This window comes from Eucalyptus grandis, chromosome 9, assembly GCF_016545825.1.
Source record: "Eucalyptus grandis isolate ANBG69807.140 chromosome 9, ASM1654582v1, whole genome shotgun sequence".
Classification (NCBI taxonomy): domain Eukaryota; kingdom Viridiplantae; phylum Streptophyta; class Magnoliopsida; order Myrtales; family Myrtaceae; genus Eucalyptus; species Eucalyptus grandis.
This window is the reverse complement of record NC_052620.1, coordinates 24,355,854-24,375,785: the sequence shown is the minus strand read 5'-3', so window position 1 is coordinate 24,375,785 and position 19,932 is coordinate 24,355,854. Positions and strand designations below refer to the sequence as shown.

General features: G+C 39.1%; 3 protein-coding genes and 1 non-coding gene across 4 annotated transcripts; 2 read left to right on the top strand and 2 right to left on the bottom strand.

Moving 5' to 3' along the window:
* Positions 1 to 8,344: 8,344 nt before the first annotated feature.
* On the top strand, positions 8,345 to 10,449 carry LOC104418663 (transcription factor bHLH84). Its single transcript, XM_010030063.3, has 5 exons — positions 8,345 to 9,020; positions 9,148 to 9,405; positions 9,528 to 9,593; positions 9,679 to 9,744; positions 9,875 to 10,449. The coding sequence occupies exons 1-5, from the start codon at positions 8,412 to 8,414 to the stop codon at positions 9,971 to 9,973; spliced, it is 1,098 nt and encodes a 365-aa protein (XP_010028365.1). The 5' UTR covers positions 8,345 to 8,411; the 3' UTR covers positions 9,974 to 10,449.
* A 1,236-nt stretch (positions 10,450 to 11,685) lies between these two features.
* On the bottom strand, positions 11,686 to 14,330 carry LOC104420485. Its single transcript, XM_010032324.2, has 3 exons — positions 13,602 to 14,330; positions 12,750 to 12,841; positions 11,686 to 12,486 (listed from the first exon to the last, which is right to left on the bottom strand). The coding sequence occupies exons 1-3, from the start codon at positions 14,328 to 14,330 to the stop codon at positions 11,706 to 11,708; spliced, it is 1,602 nt and encodes a 533-aa protein (XP_010030626.2). The 3' UTR covers positions 11,686 to 11,705.
* Positions 14,331 to 16,226: 1,896 nt separating this feature from the next.
* LOC104420484 (probable beta-D-xylosidase 5) lies at positions 16,227 to 19,444 on the top strand. The gene is made up of 5 exons (XM_010032323.3): positions 16,227 to 16,892; positions 17,039 to 17,208; positions 17,665 to 17,762; positions 17,871 to 18,635; positions 18,760 to 19,444. The coding sequence occupies exons 1-5, from the start codon at positions 16,587 to 16,589 to the stop codon at positions 19,413 to 19,415; spliced, it is 1,995 nt and encodes a 664-aa protein (XP_010030625.3). The 5' UTR covers positions 16,227 to 16,586; the 3' UTR covers positions 19,416 to 19,444.
* Positions 19,445 to 19,747: 303 nt separating this feature from the next.
* On the bottom strand, positions 19,748 to 19,821 carry TRNAN-GUU. Its single transcript has one exon. It is a non-coding gene; the product is annotated as a tRNA-Asn (tRNA).
* Between the last annotated feature and the right edge of the window lie 111 nt (positions 19,822 to 19,932).

The window sequence follows — 19,932 nt, the reverse complement described above, 5'->3', positions numbered from 1 at the left end:
CATGATCATAAGCAAAATTGCAATGAGATTTCTAACTTTTAGCTTCACTTGTTGATCGAGTAAAACACTTTGTTGTTTCTATCTACTTTTCTCGGGGGGAAATTTATATTTCCTTGCGCCGGTTAGGTAGAAAGAGAGAAACAGAGTGCACGATCACCGATGTCATCCATCTTCTGATCAGCTGGATCTCTCGTTTTAATTAGTTGCACTAGGAACATGCGCTCCCTGTTAATCATAATAACTCCCCAACTAAGCATTGATCAAGACACATGGAAAATTCAAGACCACATTAAACAACAATCAGTTCCCTAATTTCTGCAAATGATGGACCACATACAAAGCCAAATCCAAGTTTAAATTGGAATCCTTACATAATTCTTTATGTTGTGTTGAAACATTTGGTTCCAACGCAAGCACAGAGACTGTAAAAATGCAACATTATGAAATGTAGCACTTGCATAATGGCAACTGTTAAAAAAAGTCTAAAAACAATGAAGAGATTGAGAGAGAGAGAGAGAGAGAGAGAGGAGGGGAAAGGAGTTTCGAACACCAAGTATAAAGTACTTTGTCATTGTGAATGTCATGTCCTTTTCTCAGACCATCGAAAGTAGATATCAAAGATATCAAACTTCACTTTGAAAATAAATGACATAAATAAAAGTAGGGTTAGATGGGTTTGACCAAAATCTTTCCATACGTGCAACTTTAAGATATTAAAAGATTGCTTTTGTGAGGAATAAATTGTTGTTTTCCTATAAAATATAGTACTCCGCACGTCTTTGTACCGGGACCGTGTTGTCAACCTCTCTATTATATTCAGTGGTCTCACCGCAGCCATCAGATGGCCCGAGTTCAGTGATCAAGTCGACAAAGCAATAAATGAACATTATTGGTCATTCAGAAGAATGAATTGGGAGTTACAAATTATACCACGACTCGCTAAATAAAAAACAAGGTTCATTTAAAGCCCAGCCAATAGAAACAAAGCCCTTTTAAATCAGACTGATCATTCAGATCTTCTTGAGAGTAAATTATTGCAATAATTGCCAAATGAATGAATCAGGAGTTGCAGAAATCTGGCAATTTTATGGCATTGGAATCTTGTTTTTCATGTTAGCTGGATATCTCTATAGCTATTTGGGTTTATAACTAATGTGGATGTAGAGTTGCACTACTGAAGTCATAAACGCAATATTATATATTATCATCACTCATGTTTGAATGTCTTTGGCGCACTAAATATATTTTTATAATAATTCGATTTTAAGGCATTCGTGGTGCATAGCACAAGTATAATCACTACATTGAAATATATAAAGTTTCCTTTTCTAGTTGCTTAACAATGCCCCTCGGACAGTAAACTCATTAACATAAACGTATTATAGTTGATTGCTACAATTATTCAAATGACTGAGCATGAAAATCATTTGATAATTTGTCTTTTTTAAAGATTTTCTGTTATTCAAAAGTATAATCTCAAAATATCTTTTGAGGGCGTATGCACTTGTTCGTCAAAGAAAATCACATAATACTAAGAAGTTAGGTATCATAGAGAATGGCTTAAATGTCTCTAGAAACCATATGTTGGTGAAGGATATGGTGACTCGATCAATACAAACAATGATAGCTGGCATTTTACTTTCGATTGATAGACTAAATAAGTGGCAGATTGCAAATGAGTCATCATTCAGTAAAGTATTCTCCATCACTTAAGGATACCAATTTGATGAACCATTCTTAATAAATCAGTCTTATGCTCATCGTTGTTTGTAAAATCAAACGGCTAGCACAAATGGCTTTGACCTTACAAAAAATTCATAGGGTTTGACATTTGCATCAAGCAGCTAGCACGAATGGCTTTGACATTACAACAAATTCAAAGGTTTGACATTTGCTCAATTGTCAACTTATGATTTTGCTCAAGTTTCAAACTTATGCTCAATTTAGCATCAAAGAGGAATATCCCATTTTGAGTTCTGGATTTAGTTGAATAAGGGAATAAATAAGTTGATGCAATCAGACCGAGGCCAAGGTTGATAAGTTCGTGCATATAGAGACCCTCCGAATTAGAGCTTGGACATTACCGTTTCAAAAGGTCTTGGAAAGTGAAAATTACTATGGCAAAGAAAAAAAGAAATATATAAATGAAGGTTATGCCTATAAATGAAGAAAGACATGCTCAACTCCATCAATGCGTTTCTATTAAAAACCCTAAATCAAGTGAGTATCAAATATTTATTTATGGTCCATCACATCCAACGGTAAAGATGAATTAAATGGTCATGCGATTTATCACATTAATAAATATCCATACGTATAATATAGATTTTTTTTCTCGCTAATGCCCATCTGAGGAGCAAATTGCAATATCATCCAATTACTTATTATCAACAAACTATTCATGTAAGTAGTGTAGCCAGGCTTTTCGAATAGATCAAATTCCATGAGATATGGTGAAACTTCAATAGAAGGGACTTGTCCCTGCATCATCAACTTTATTAACTAAACGCCACGTGGCCAAGTCAACTCAAGCTAAACATAAGTTTCTTACGCGGCAAATCGTCGTGGTTTTATTGCTATCCTTGCACATTGGGATAAAATAATGTTGGCCTACATCTAGTGACGTCACTACTTGATTTTCTTTATATTTTGATAAAAAGATAATTGAAAAAGAACCAACATTGATTATTATTATTACTAAATATAATTAGAAAATCTATAAAAACAAAGCAGCAGATACCATCAACTTTTTCTAAATCTTGTATTTATTAGGCATTGGAGTGCGCTCGCCATAAATGAAGTGTTCCTTTTCGACATTTTCTAATGGGCTTGCACGAGGAGGAACCTAGGGTTCTATCTGAAGCTGTCGGTAAGTATTATTTTATCGTAATTTCTAGGGTTCTCTATTACTCCTGTCCAATTATTTCCTGGGCTTTAAGACATATTTTTCCTCATTTCTAGATTTTTATTTAGCTCTTCTAGTTAAGCAAAATTACGTACAGATACTTCTGCTTACGTTTCGCAATTCAAAGCAAAGTCACCTAACACCACATGAGTTTCTAGTTATAAGTTATCACAAATTGACATATGTAATTAAGCGAAAGAAGTCGACATATATATATTTATATGTTTGTTATATAAATTAAGTCCGAGAACCCAACAAATTGATCTTGTTATCACGATTTCCCATATAACTAAAAAGAATAAGCTCAAATGCTAGGCACTTGCGTAATGATTTATAATTACTGATAAAATTGATTTTTTTCTCGAGAAATATCCCATGAAATATTTGTTGTACTTTGCATTTGAACTTTTTTCTTCGCTAATTCATAAAATGTACAATATTCTTCCTTATATTTACTTCACCTTGAACTTCGTTCATGTGTATTCACGGTACAAGCATTATTCTAGGAAACTCTTTCGCCTAGTACAGGATGTCTTTGTTAAATTAAAACCTTTGTCTTCTTTTCATAAAGCAACAAATCATTTCTTCCTATCAAATAATGAGAGCATCTTAAATGATCAAATCTGATGATATAATCTCCTCTATATATGCTTGTGCCTTCAGATTCTCCGATTTCAATCAAGTAGTGAGATGAACATGAATTAGTTTTTTTCACGCCACCAATTATACAGTTCAATTCAAGAATAAATAAAGTATTGGGCATTCACTCAAGAACAAATTTGATACTATATATACCAGCATGAACCCATAATTTTTTTTAAATGCACCCCCTTAAAAAAAGAGAAAATGTAAAAAGGAATAGAAATCTTGCTTGCAATAATGTGAGATTGCAATCTTCATCAATGACATGCATGATTCTTGCATCTAAAAAAGAAGCGTTTACTCAATCGGTCATGCTTTTCATTATACTATACAGAAATATGAAAAAAGAGAGAAGAGAGTCGATATTTATGTCACGTGTGTACTATTCAGCTATTATGGGATGGAGGTCATACGTTTGTATCTAAGTTTTGATACCTTATGGTAACAAAAAATTGTGCATTATTTATATCAGCTAGTAGATGAGTGCCCCTGAGCACCCGCTAGTTAAGGTTCATTAAACATGCTCTAAAAGATTAATAAAATTTAAATTACTAAAGTAGGTACTATGGTACAATAGAAATAATTGCGAACTTATTCGTATCTTAACTAATGCACAGAGGTAAGATTTATTAATTAGGTACTTAAAGAGAACGTTTACTCACTCTCGCATGTCACAGATCATATTTCTGTGAGGCTTCTCATCGAGTCATGAGCATGCAGGAGTAAAAGATATACTCTCGAAAGATATGATGATCTCTTGTCCCGTAGATCCTCGTCGACATAAATATATCTCTTCATTTATTACACGTTTTCTTAAGAATCTTTCTGGATAGAACAACCACGAGGTGGTCGCTTTAATGAAGTTGATGCTGTGACGTGGCGTTATTAATGAATCTTGAATTAGTTGCCCTGCCATGTTCTTCAAACCATTAGCAATACTGTAATGGGCATCTCGATATCAGCCCCAAGAATCGTGTTCTCAGACCACAACATAATGACACTTACACATCTCTCGATGTCGAAGTTATAACGTTAGCATATATAGAAGCAGTTCCGAAGTGAGAACCGCGTCCGAAACATATTATTTTACGGTTCCTAACCTCTTTCTTTCTTAATTATCAACAAGATTTTGCAATCTTTGTAGCTTCTTTATATTAAGAAAACATGAGCTCTAATGCAAGTTTGCATAGAATATTAAGCATATATTAAATATCCCCAACGGGAAAGCGGTTCCTCCGTGCAGCTTTTCTTCCCTTTTCTGTTTAACTTTATTTCTCACAAAATCTGAGTAAATCTTTTTAACAGCTTGGAAATAAACTCTTATCAAGTTGCTATTGATATCTAGCAACTTCGGGCAACTTAATAAAATTGCTAAAACCTGGTCAGCTGTTTCCATCCCAGCTTGGGAGTGCCTTAAAGATTGCGATTTATTATGACATCTTCTTATCTAGTTTCGTTTATACTTGAAAAAGATGCCAAATTGTACTTTTTCCCCAAAAGATTGGAAGAACATTTTCTATAAATATTTCGCAAAATTATGTTTTCTTTTAAACCACTTGATATTTCAGGTGGAATTTGTTCACAGTAATACCGATGTGCGTTTTTCTAGGAATTTGTATAAATATATTTAAAAAGGGGTGAAACTCAAGGACGAGAGTTCTTTTTCTTTTGTTTCTTTTACGCTCTGTTTAACTCTCATTCTTCTCTTTTTGGTATACTCGACTATGGATGAGTACGGAGATGACCCAAAAATCTGTTTTTCCTCGAAATAAAGTAGTGATAATTCTGTGGACACGTATTATCGATCTTCGCGAGGCCAGTAGAGAATATCGCTGGTCTTTTAATCCTTGACAACGAATGATCAAAGACATAAGATGGAATCATAGTGTACATCGCTGAGACATGGCTATCCGAGACCGAGATACGGATGTATCTTTGGCCTTTCGTTTTGTCTGTGAGCTAACAGGCAAAGAATAATGGGCACGTCCGAGGATCGAAGTATCTGCATGATAAACAAGAAACAACCTTTGGTGATCGGCTGAAAAACATGGATAAAATTACGTGGCCCAAGTTCAAAGCATTTAAAGATATCTCGTGCCAGAAGGCAAAAGAATATTCAACACCAAAGCATTTAAAGATATCTCATGTCGACCGGAATATCTTATATGTGTGTGGATCCCATAAAGACACCAAAAAAAATAAACTCTAGTTTTTATATCAATGCTTATGAGAGATCGCATCGTACAGTTCAGATGATAGAATGCTATTGTTTTATTTGCAAGCTCTCAACTTGTGGAGACAAAAGCTTTTAATGACAACAAATGATTTGTGGGACGTGCAGGTCAGTGAATACGTGAAATAATATCATACAGAAAAACAATGAAGGGACATTAAAGATATCTGCACGCAAAAAAGATGATATGATCTTGTAAGAGTTAGATATGGTGTTCCAGTACTGCAAAGGCCAAGATATGGTTGCTTTCTTTTTGTCTTCTAAAAGAATGAAAGAACAAACGGACTCTCGAGAGGGCAGAACGTGCAATAATGGCCGGCTGCAAACTAGGATTATTAATGTTCTCTCATGAAAATAAGTTTTTCTTGGTAATGTTGCTTTCGTCTCTAGAGTTTGAAGCTTCCTTGGGCTTTCTTTATGAAGCGAAATGAGCGCCAGAATCTTAGGTTTGGACTTTGGAAGATGTGCATGGAGGACTTCTTCTTCTTGTTAGTTCATCCGTTAAAGAAAAAAGAAAAGGATTAGGGTTTTTCTTTTCTTGAGTTTCGTTCATCTTCTAATTAAATTTAGGATATCAGCTGATATTAGCTTCAACCTGAGAAAAAATGAACCTGATGTGTTTCTTTCTTTGTTATCTGGACGAAGTTCTATTCTGAGTTTCAATCCATTTTTGTTTGCAGAAGCTTTATCAAGATGGCCGCTAGGGTTTCTGACATACAATGATTAAAGACTCATGGCGTGGCTAATGTGTTATTAATAATTCAGAAATGACATCGATGTCCCCAGCTAACTCCCCCATATTAAATTAGGATGCATTTACTCTTTCGTTGACATTGCTGATACCTTATATAGCACCTTGATCTTAAATTTATTTTCTTAACACCCAGATTTTCTGTTTGTTTAGTAGTTGTTTATTGTGCTAATTACATCCGTCAATTGAGTGTTGGACTGGGTAGTATCAGGTGTCCTAGCTTTTGCTGAGAGCCGAGGTGCTATTCTTGATGAATTACAGCAGCCCCTGCATTTTTCCCCTGGATTTGTGGATTTTGATGTGCTATCTGAATGATGAACCTTCAAAATTTATTGGGATAGACATACATCTATGTCTGGGTATTCATCCTTTTGATTGGACCTGCGAAATTCAAGGTTGAAATTTTAGTCTTTGCGGTAATCTAATTATATAACTGTCAAATGAAACTCCGTGATAACTGTTTTGCAAGTGCTCCCACATATTTCTGCATAGCCGTTGCTTGATTGGTAACACAACAAGGCTTAGCTCTGATACACCCATCCTAATTTACCTCAAATAAACACTTGTTTGAGTATCTATACAGAAATTTCAATTTCGAGAATCTGTTTTTTCGTCTTAACAATTTGGGTGATTGAGCTTTTGTATGCAAGCTGATAAATTATTTTCTTCAAATTGGGAGAACTCCTTGGAATGACATTCAAGAATGATATATGAAATAATATTATCGTCCCCTTCTTGATGCTCTGTCTATTCTGTGCAAAAGTGCAAAGAATAGAAAGGGAAATGTCGTTTCTTTCTATCTCATTGGTCATAAAGAGCGATTTTGGATCGGCTGCAATTTGTATCAGAAAATCGCCTTCTCACCATATATCACTATTTTGATTATTGTTTGCCAAGGGCTGTCGAGGGAGATCAAACTGTTTCAGTTTCTTGATGCCCTGAAGACAAGACCTTCTCTTGCAGTTTGACCTATAAACACTGCATTACAGGCTAATCATCTAATGTAAGTAAGATTAATGTGAGGATGACTCGGCTTATCAGCACAATGTATATATATTAAGACTATTATGCACCTTAATAATGTGCTCATAGATGCATGTAACTGACAAAGAAGCAGCAAACCACATTTTCAATTATAAAAGCTGCAGAAAAATTGTTTTGATCAGATATAGCACTTTGAGGAGGCAAGGACCTGAGTGAGATGATCTATTGTCTGGTCCATGCAGTTCTAAGAATCTCACACAAGTTTCTGTGATCTCACCGTCCTTTGATACCCGGCTTCTACATAATTAATTTTGAGCTTATCATACTCGAGAAGAATGGCATGTTCTCTCTGTTGCCAGATGTGATAACTCAATTCTTCCACTTTTACTTTTACCGAATCATACCTGCATCCCCTTCAAATGATTGATCAGTTTATGCGACACTAATTGATCACAGCTAGTCAGTTCTCAATGATTGCATCTGACTTTGGAATTGATTGCGTTGCTGTTATCTAGTTAAGCTCAGAGGCGTTTAACAGCAATGAAGAGGTATGCATTTGTCTAATCCAACCACAGCTTGAAGAGTCAGTTCCTCCTCTTAGCTGTACATGGTCCCATTTGCGACTCGTGTGAAGTAGTTACGCAGACTTGGGACTTTCCTGTGTAATCACAGCTGATAATAAAGAAACTAAGTTACTGGTAAGAACAAAAATATAATCATTATGATTTTATAATGCAAAATGAAAGTCAATCCTTTGCCACTTCTTCTTGGTATCATATAAATACGTGTTGTGGATCTTGTTTCTCTTCAAGCTTTGAGCTACTCAAGCTTCTCCCATCATTCACAACTGAGAAAAATAGCAATCTTATTCTCCTACAAAGCTTCTAGCAATTACAATGGAAACTTTTGGGGCCAATTCTGAGGTCGAATGGGGCTCTATCAGTGGAATGTACTTTACTGAAGAGTCTGACCTCATGGCTCAATGGTTTGATAAGTGTTCATTACCAGCCGAGCTATATGCAGGCTCACATTTTGCATTGCATTCTGCCTATCTGCCGACCTATGAATCTTTTAACCTAGCAGGGGTTGATGGAAGTGCATTCTGTACTTCTGATACTCTCTATCCGAACTCACATTCTTCTTCTCCACATGACGAATTTCACAGCAGTGTTAGTAGCTTCCTTTTTCCCAGTTCAGGTGATAGCAACTACCACTTGAGTGACTTGAATCCAATTCTGGTCACTAGTAGTAGCTCCCTGTGCAATGAACTTTCCATGAGCAATTTGAGACAAACCGGTTCTTGTCTCATTGAAGGGGACAATTCGCCAAACCGAGAAATGAGCGAAGTTGATGAATCTCATGGGAGCCCCCGAGAAATGGCTTTTATGGAGAACTCTCTGCGGCTCAAATGGGGGTCTGAGATTCTACCAGTGATATCAGCAGCAAAAGATGATAAAGATGATTCAAATGACAGTTCTAGGAAAAGATCTCGGAACCTAGGAGAGGTGAGTAAAAGTTGTACGTTTCCAAAAATCACTAGTTTGCATCCGGGATTCTGCTTTTTTGATGATCTGCTGTGTGAATTAATAATAATTCTGGCTTCCTTATGATTCTATTTCTCTGACGTTTTAGAAAAACAAGAGAAGTGTTCGGTTAAGGAAAGACCTGAAACTTGATTGTCCAAGAAAAAGCCATGAAGAAGCTAAAGGTTGCACAGGTGGGCAGATCTCAAGTACTTGCTTCTCAGAGGATGATTCTAGCTCTTCTCTGGAGCTGAACAGAGGAGCTGCTTCAAGTATGAGTCCAAAAGAAACTGCATCTCTCAGTCCTAATGGCAAAACCAGAGCCAGCAGGGGCTCGGCAACAGATCCGCAGTCTCTCTATGCAAGAGTAAGTACATGAAAAAAAAAAAATGCTATCTTGTTTGTCTAATTCCGGAATGCTTGAGTTCTTGACAGATCTTTCATCTCCAAGAAATAACAAATTAATAGATCATTGCTTTCATCTTATAGAAAAGAAGAGAACGGATAAATGAGCGCCTCAGAATGCTACAGAACCTTGTTCCAAATGGAACTAAGGTAATTGGGTGATATCCTGCATCAATAGCTCAAGTCTTGAGTAGTAAAATCTAGTCTCGTGTTTAACTGTCGTTTCTGTCCACAGGTTGACATTAGCACGATGCTTGAAGAAGCTGTTCAATATGTTAAGTTTCTACAGCTGCAAATAAAGGTAAGCCCAAAAGATTGAAGAAGTTACGCTAGATTATACCACATCATCCTACAGCACCGTTCATGCACAAAGCTTCTGAAAAATAAGATATGTGCATTGACATTTTTTTCTTGTGTTTAAATTTGTACAGCTCTTGAGTTCTGATGACTTGTGGATGTATGCACCGATTGCTTATAATGGAATGGACATTGGGCTTGATTTGAAGCTAAGTAAATCTTGTTCACTGTAAAGTTAAGGAAGAGGTTATCATGCGAATGAAATTCTCATGAAAAGAAGGAATCTCTGTCCGACCGCAATGAGGCAAATCACTTTATATTGTTGAAGGACCAATCTCACTAACTGGTACTGAGATTTGTTGATGGACAACTCATTGGCAGTGATTATCAAGGGTGATTGAATAAATTCAGTTCAGCCTTCTCTCCTCCATAAATAACCAGTGTCCGCCTCAAAAGCTATGTTTTCCCGTTAGGAGAGCAGTGATTATCAAGGGCGATTGAATAGATACAGTTCAGCCTTCTCTCCTCCATAAATGCCAAGTATCAGCCTCAAAAAGCTATGTGTTCCTGCTAGGAGATCGATTCTATGTCTCATGTAAAGTAGCTAGTCGAGAAGGAATGACCCGTGTATTATACTCCACTGATGTATATTTGATATGCTTTTTTCTCATCTGCAAATGTGGAAACTTGAATATAAATAAAATCTCCTGGTGAGCATTCTTTACCAGCACCCAGCAGTGCCAGCATCAATCTGCCTTCTGTTGCTTGCTCTTTTCTACTTAATTTTGTGGAGAAAGAGAAATTAAAGGAACAAAAACAAACTGAGAGTCTTTTCATTTCTCTTTATCCATCCATCTTTTAGTCCACATTCAACCGAGAGAGTAGGGCAACCTACATCTGCACATTTCTTTGCTTATTGAATTGGAGAAAAGAACTCCAAGAAAATCTTCACAGCATCGATTACTTAGGGGTGATCGGTTCCTGGTTTGGTCTACTTTCATCTAGGAATCGGGAATTGGACTGGGAGGACTGGTTCCCAATTTTGGAACCCGGGATTGGACCAAACAATCCTAGGACCGGGAATCGGACCGGACCGACCAGTTGGGTCTGGTCCCATTGTACCGATCACTTAGCAAAAATTAAAAATTAAAAATTGTAAAAAATACCAGAGTTATTACTATTTTTAGGGTTTATTGCTCCTTTTTAGAAATTAAAAAATATGTATTTAAAAGAAAAATCAATCCGGTCTGGTCAGGTTCCTCCTCCCTAGAACTAGGAACTTGACCGACAATCACTAGTTCCATTTTTATGAAATGGGGAACCGGACCAAATCGGTTGGTCCAGTTTAGTTTGGGCAGTTCTCGGTTTGCGCGGTCCGACATGCTCACCTCTACGATTGCTTAATTAGCTAAAAATGGGGGTGGTACCTTTCCGTGTGACTCGAATTAGGACTCTATTCCCAATTGCTAGGAGATGGGAGACCTTCACGAATATGCTTTGTGAAGTGCAATTAGTTAAAGTATCCACACAAATTTGAATAGAAAATGTTATCGACTCTTCCATATTCAAAAGAAATTCTCATTGTATTTACTCACCCTTAATCAAATAAACTCATGGTAACCTAAAATTTGGTTATTCAGAAATCAGATCAAGGTGCTATCAACGAAGATGCACTGTAATAGCAGAAAAGAAGGTTCAAACGGTTAGGCTACATCCCAGGTGAGAAATACACTAAAAACAATTCACCAATTTGAACATGAGCAATTTCATAATGGAAGAAGATACACTCAGTAAGAGAAGATAATTGCATCTGCTACATATGTGCAAAAACAAACAATGAGTCAGTCAATCCCCAACATTTTGCAAATGGAAATGGGGATAACGTACAATTGGAGTTTTATTTCTGATCATGGAAGTCCACCAATATAGTTACAGGTGTCAAAAGCAGCTTCTTTCTCGAAGCACTCAAGCTTCCACAGCTGTATTCGTACTTTCCCATGCCAGGGCAGTTTTCTCAATGTGCATTAACAGAATCCTATAAATTTTGTTTCTAACCCTACTGTAGACCTCGAATTCTGGATCCTCCAAATCAGAACTCCCCCTGCATCCTATCTTTGCATAACTAGCCTCCTTTCTCGCCATGACGTCCAACCAATCGCTCACTCTTTTGATCTGAAGCATCACATGGATTGTCTGGCTATTTGATATAGATTCTATGGAGAATTGGCTCTTAAGCCCATCTAAGTATCGCTCCACGTATGCCAGAAACAATGTTCTGAATTCATCTTGCAGGGAATTGGCTAAATCAGCTGTTGCACTTGAAGGACTTCCTTTTGACCGTTCAAGTTTGTGATTCTCAGATGTCGCCCCGATCATTACCTCGCAGTTCTTGTGTTTTCTTGTTGGCACACTGTCAGCAGATTCAACACAAGACAGTTTGAAAGCTTTAGTGGCTTCAACAGATGGAAGGCACGATCTTGTGGTCGTAGATAATGGAACTAGATCAAATGCCAAAGCTGCTTTAATCCACAAACTTGCATTTCTTTTCCTATCTAATGCAATCTTAAAAGCTTCCCTTGTGGAATTCGCGCTATTGGGCTCGATTTCGGCTGCTCTTGTTGGAGTGGCATTGGTCAGTGACTGAATAACTAGTCGACTGTGAGACATGTCATCTTGAAGCTTAAAAAACTTATCAACTGGTGGCTGCTCTTCCTCTGAATTGGACGACTGAAGTTCTGAATATGCACTGAAATTTCCAGAAAAGAACAGAGTCGTCAGACATATTTTGCTGTTACCGTTATCTGTTGTACTTTAGGAGCTGGTAGCGCTTAAATAGCTCAAAAATACAACCAGCCAACCAGGTGATAAGATCAAAAGAAATATAGTAAGAAAGTGTTCTCACTAACCGGTGAACTTTTGTTTCTCGTATCCACAATGAAAAATGCCAAGAAAACAGAATTTACGTACAAATTAGCTTTATGCAATATTATAGTATCTATGTTCACATACCTGAGGCATTTCAGCAATCTTTCAGCCGCGGAAGCCTCTTGAAGAGCCTCCACAGCAGCAAGCACAGCTGCATCTCTTTGTTTCACTACCTCCTGAGGGAACATGAATTGAACGAGTGCTTCAAGAAATTTGTTTCATGTCTTTTTGTGCATATGAGGTTCAATTAAAGAGAATGAACCAAATGAGCTTGCATATGTTTCGAGATCGGAGTACCTTGCCTAGATTCATCAAAACCGAGGGAAGAGAAGACCATAGAATTTTGTCTTCTGTTCTTGTTCTGTTTACTACTGCGCTAAACAGTGCTGCTGGATCCAGGGGAGCTTCACCTTTTTTGGGTGTTCCAGAGTTCCTGCACTTCAATGTCCTTCTCGATTTTGTAGCCATACTGATATTTTTATTTATCGTTTTGGAGTTTGATCTGTCAGAAGAGCTCTCATGCAGGGATTTGACCGGAGAAACCTGTAACACCCAAAGACAAGAGAAGGAAATGTGTCCCTTTTGAAGTCATGTAAATTTTGAAGGAAATCAGTTAACAGTCATTGAAAAATGTGCTGCGAGAGTTGGATCTCATGAATGTTAAGCATGCCGTTGATGTTTGTGCAGAGAAGTATTCAGATTTTACAAAAGTGATTCACCAATCACCACCTGGAAAATGCAGATTCTGAAAGGACATGACTGTCGTAAATACACAATGCAATTTACAAAGAATTATAAAACTGAATAGAATAGGCAATTAATCATAAGACAAGAGGATAATCAAGCACAACATTGGATTAATTCTCTCATGCTCATTAGCTTTCCACTCAGTCATACGTATGAACATGAAAAAAATGAAGATATGCTGAGACTCACACATCTACAGTGGTCTTGGCTGATTGACACGGGCTTTAATTTGTGCTTCAGAATTCGAGATTTTGAAATTTCATCTATTCTCGTACTGTCCATTTCATTCCAGCTTCTTCTCTTTGTGGTCGTCTCCGAGCTTGATGAGATTGTGCTATCAGAATCACTGTTTTTGTCCCGCCCAAGCAAACCATCTGAATCAGATAGTGTCCTGCCAACACCACATTGTCTTGATACGCTATTTGTGACGCTTCCGCAATTTTTCCTAGCTACATTGGCCCTTGAAGCATTGGCAGACCGCTTTGGTTTGTCCTCTGTATAATCAATTATTTCTTTTGTTGATTCAGGATTGGCCCAAATTTCCTCCAGATTTTCCAGGGGAACAAGATCTTTAGGAGCCCCGCCACACAAATTTCTGTGGGGAATGGGCCTTACACCTTTGAGCACCGGAACAGGATACGACGCCTCCATCTTATCAGCATACACATATTGGCCAAGGTGTAATTTGTTGCATAGAATCAAGTCATCTTGCTCTTGAGGCAAAGAAACATTCATGGCATGTGAAGCATCAGAAACTTTCACGTAAAATCCCCCGTTAGGCCAGAGATCCCCTTCAGACAAGACAGGCATTATGCTCCTGATTTGTAACAGCGCAGCTTTTCGATCTTCGCCAGCAATCTCCTTCTCATTCATGCCTTGAACAAGCCTGACAAGAACCCCAGGATTCAAGATTGACATTTTGTGTCTCGGAATTAATTGGAACGCCGCAGATCAGATGAGATTTCACGATGGAGTTTTTGACATTTCCCCTCTTGGGTCATGAAAAAGATTTGATTTTGCGGATTGAATGCGTGGAAACAAGAGATGGATCGTATAAAAAGATGGACTTTCTTTTTTTCCGGTCCTCTTAACGGATTTGCAAGAACGAGCTGGTCTAGCCTGTGACACAGCAAAGACCCTGAAAGACGGAAAGATTGTCGTTGGATGAGAATTTGTGGTTCTTAGTTGGCTTGGGATTGCATGAAATGTGTCGACTGAAGCGGAGGCTGTTGAAATCTTCAGCGTTTATCCATTTCTTTCGGATTTTCAAGCATACTGCTTTCCAGTTGAGCTGTGCATCTCTTGGCCACAAGGATTGAGTCAAGGTGATCAAATGATACAAGGGTAAAAAAACAAGATCAAACGAACTTTTCCAAAGTATGTAAACGGTTGGACAATTTGACTTGAGTTAACGAGTCTACTCGGAAACCGGTTAATTTACTTGATAATCAATAATTCGATTTCTCAAATACCAAGCCGAGTTCTTTTTTATTTTATTTTATTTGGTTGCTTGATAAGAGTTCTGAGCATTCACTGACAGAACTCGAAAAATTCAGGGGGCGATTACAAGAAAATGTATTTTTGAAGGCCAAATATGATGAAGACAAGGCTGGATGATTACCCTTATCTTCATTTATCTTTTAGGATTTAGCTGTCGGGATATTGAAATTAAGCTGTTCATTTGATCGACCAGCCACAAGGACCGTGACCATTTTTTTTTTCTTTTTTTGGTGTAAATAATCTCGAGGCGTGGACGAGAAGACCCGACCACCTGGAATTGTTTACGATTCCATCTAGCGTACAAGTATGCTATCCAAGAGAGCATCTCCAAAAGAAAAAGGAAAAAGAGGGCAGTTAGTTTCTTACCATAGGACGAAACCTAAATCTAAAAGATAAGAAACATTTGTTGAAGAGTGCACTTAGATGAATAGAGCCATTGGTGTCGCTGTGTTTTCAGCTCAAGAACCAAAAAAATGATAAAGCTTCTGGCAGCTCATCATAACAGTTGATATGTTCTAGTGCCGTCCTCGTACCCTTCCCGCAATCTCTTCAAATCCGAGTTTCCTGTCTCTCTTCGTCTGCAAGTGCGTGCACACGCAGTCTTGCTTGGATACACGGATTGACTCTTTGCTATTTAGGTGAGTGAACTTTACAGTGTGGAAACTAGGATGCGAGTTGTATGACGGACAAACCATTTCAGGATGCATCTGTCATGCGTCTTAATCACCAAAACGCGTACAAGAAATTATTGTCCAGTCGATATATTTAATGATGACTCGGAAGTCAGACCTTCCTCATGCTCACAATTTGCGAAGCTTCCAGGAAGAACCAACTGGCTAGTTATAATAGACCATATCCAAAACAAGGGTTCATGTCTATCTCAGCTCTTGTGAGAGTAGGTAGCAAACAAGTCACACCAAGATATGTCTTCCAGTCCTGTCAGAGAATGCTCTTGAGACTAACTTTTGGATTGAAAGTCTGGTGAATAATGCAGAGGAAGAGACGGACCAGCTGAACGCGCATCTACATCCGCAGGGACCACTAACTAGAACCCGCAGTCTACAAAACATCGCCACATAAGGATAAAAGGGTTTTGTTTTGCCAAAGCATCCATGCGTCAGCACTCCTAAACAGGGAAATATCTTATTCTTAATTGACAAGCAACTTCTATTTTTGCGCATTGCATAGGAACAAAGCTGGTGGGCATTATTCTCAGCCTCTACTATAAATTCAGTGATGAAGGGGCTTGCGAAATCCCGTCTACAAGCGAAGAAAGCAGTAAATATGCATCGTTTCAAAAACCAGTGTCTCTTATTTCTTTGTGTATCGTTCATTCTGATTGTCCCAATCGCTCCTCAGCAACATGCATGTGACAAAAGTGCCCCAGAAACAAGCCAATTTCCCTTCTGCAATACCTCATTATCCTACCAAGACCGCGCCAAACACCTAGTCTCGCTCCTGACCCTCCATGAAAAGGTGCAGCAATTGGTGCACCATGCAACCGGCATTTCCCGGCTTGGTGTGCCACCATACAATTGGTGGTCCGAGGCACTTCATGGTGTAGCAAGTGGGAGCGGGGAGGCCGTCATTTTCAATGGAACAGTGCCAGGGGCCACAAGCTTTCCTGCAGTTATACTCTCGGCTGCGAGTTTTAATGCCACATTGTGGTATAAAATGGGGCAGGTCGTGTCAACCGAGGCTAGAGCCATGCACAATGTTGGCCAAGCGGGGCTCACATACTGGAGCCCTAATGTCAACGTGTTCCGGGACCCACGATGGGGGTGCGGACAAGAAACGCCAGGGGAAGACCCTCTGGTTGTGTCCAGATATGCGGCGAACTATGTGAGAGGACTGCAAGAAGTGGTGGAGGGAGGAAATTATACCGACAGCAGGCTCAAGGTTTCTAGTTGCTGCAAGCATTATACCGCTTATGATGTTGATAGCTGGAAAGCTGTAGATCGATTTCATTTTGACGCACGGGTATGGAGAAGTGTACTAATTGCACTAGCTTGGACTGAAAAAAGAAAAAATCTAGAGAGATTAGCTATCTAGTGTCCAGTGCAGGCTAAACTTTCAACAAAGTTACATTTCTTCCCTAGAAAGTTGAGCATAGTTCCTCTTTGCAGGTGACAAAACAGGACATGGAGGACACATATCAGCCACCATTTAGGAGCTGCATAGAGGAGGGACGTGTTAGTAGTGTTATGTGCTCTTACAATAGGGTGAACGGGGTTCCTACCTGTGCCGATCCAAACCTGCTCAAGGGAATAGTCAGAGATCAATGGGGTCTTGACGGGTTTGTGTTTCTATCCTAAAATTCTCAGTCTTATCAACTTTAGTGATTAAGTAGCAGAAACGTGAAACAGAAAACTTTCAGCTTACTAAGGGGCTCTTTACATTGATTTAACGAAAGGAAGAATGTGCAACTGAACTTTCCATGGCAAAAGAAGTTCCACCAACATTGAATCATCTGGACAAGGAACTTATATATTTTTCTTTAACTCTTTTGTATAGCACAGCACAGAAGTCCCTTATAAACCAAGTAAATTGCAATTTTTAAAAGAAACTTAATCAGATAGGGTAGCTTCTGATCATATCTGGTCTTCTACAGACATATGAAACTAAATCCAGTAAGAATTTAGGAACAATGCAAATTGGAGACTTTAAGGGAACATATTTAAACTAGCATGAACAATTAGTCTCAATGTGGATCATATCATAGTCAATGCTTAAACTTTTGCATCTTCATCAGCTATATCGTCTCAGACTGTGACTCAATTGAGGTTTACCATGATCGCATCCACTATACCGCTACACCTGAGGATGCAGTCGCCCTCGCCCTAAAAGCAGGTATTGACAATGTTAAATAATGCCATCGTAACAGTGGGTCTCAGTGGGAAATACGATTACATTAAACCCTTGTTGAATGTCTGGAGACGTTTATGCTGTTGTATGCAGGTTTAAACATGAATTGTGGGGATTTTCTGAGCAAGTACACACAAAATGCGGTAAAGCAGAAGAAGGTAGATGAGTCTGTTGTGGATCAGGCCTTGGTATACAACTATGCAGTCCTCATGAGACTCGGCTTCTTTGATGGAGACCCCAATTCTCTCCCATTTGGAAATCTTGGTCCACAGGATGTATGTACCAACGAAAATCAACACTTGGCACTAGATGCAGCGAAGCAAGGGATCGTCCTTCTTGCCAATGAGGGAGCACTCCCACTGTCCGAAAGTACCATAAAAAACATGGCTGTTATAGGACCAAATGCTAATGCCACAACGGTCATGATAAGCAACTATGCCGGTACACCTTGTCAATACACCAGTCCATTACAAGGGCTGCAAAAGTTTGTAAGCACAGTGAGCTATGAGCCCGGTTGCGCCGATGTAAAATGCAGCAACAAATCTCTTTTCGAGGCAGCTGTTAACATCGCCACCCCAGCCGACGTTGTGGTTGTTGTGGTGGGGCTTAGTCTATCAATTGAGAAAGAGGGGTTGGACAGAGTGAACTTGACATTGCCAGGGCTTCAGGAAAATCTGGTCATGGAGGTATCGGAAGCGACAAATGGGACCGTGATTCTCGTTATCATGTCAGCTGGTCCAGTTGATGTTTCATTCGCAAAACATGTGAGTAAAATCAAGGGAATTCTGTGGGTTGGATATCCAGGCCAAGATGGAGGAGACGCCATAGCTCAGGTCATCTTTGGGAACTACAACCCAGGTACTCTCTCTCTCTCTCTCTCTCTCTCTCTCTCTCTCTCATGTGACAGCAGGGGTGCGTGCAAGCACTGTAGTTGTCCGGGCTGTCAATGTGTAGACTGACAATCTACTAGCGATTTTATTAGGTGGAAGGTCCCCCTTTACGTGGTATCCACAAGAGTATGCCGATCAAGTACCGATGACAGACATGAACATGAGAGCCAACGCCTCTACTAACTACCCTGGAAGAACTTACCGTTTTTACACAGGAAAATCCGTCTATCAGTTTGGCCACGGACTGAGCTACTCCTACTATTCCAAATTCATCATATCCGCCCCATCCACTATACTTGTCCAATTGGCACCCACACCCGATCAACACGACATTCTCTGTTCCAGCTCCAAAGTCCAGATACTCTCGGACTCCAACGCTCAAGCTATCGACATTTCAGCAATCAAGTGTACAGACTTGGGATTCAACATCGTTGTTGGAGTCACAAACGATGGGAAAATGGATGGGACTCATGTGGTGCTAGTGTTTTGGAAGCCGCCGCGCTCACAAGGATTAATAACCGGTGCACCAATTCAGCAACTGGTGGGTTTTGAGAGAGCGGAGGTGAAGGTTGGCAAGACAGAGAAGGTGACGGTGAGGGTGGACGTGTGCAAGCATCTGAGTCTTGCAGACAAGGAAGGGAACAGACTTCTGGTGACAGGGCGGCACACGTTACTAGTCGGTTCTCCAAGCGAGCGCCAAGCGAGACATCGCTTGAACATCCGGGTGGAAGCGATGAAGATGAACTGAGCTCGAGAATAATCGATGTAGTAATCATATCAGCACCTGAAGAAACTACTTTTTATCTGCATCTGTACTAGAATAAGAAAGAAGTCCTAAAGACTAGTATTGCAAGACATGACTTTAGGGAAAGAGAATTTAGTGTTATCAGAATTGAATATACTGGGACACTGTGGTTAAATCACTTCCTTTTCTGTTTCAGTTTAAACAAAAATGTTTAAACAAAAATGTTACCAAACGCGCCATTCCTTTCCTGTTTCAGCACCGATAGTTAGCAGAGGAAAAAATAGAAATCTGATAGTTAGCAGAGGAAAACATAGATGTGGAAAAGAGGAAGGAAGCGCTAGAGGAAGGGCTTGAACCTTCGACCTTGTGGTTAACAGCCACACGCTCTAACCAACTGAGCTACTCCAGCTGTTGCGAACGCACTGACCTAAATAATTATAACAAGTTAACTTGCTCCGCAATTCCAAACTAAGCTTCGCCTTTTGCTTTCCTCACTGAATTTTTGCAAATTCTGATCGCC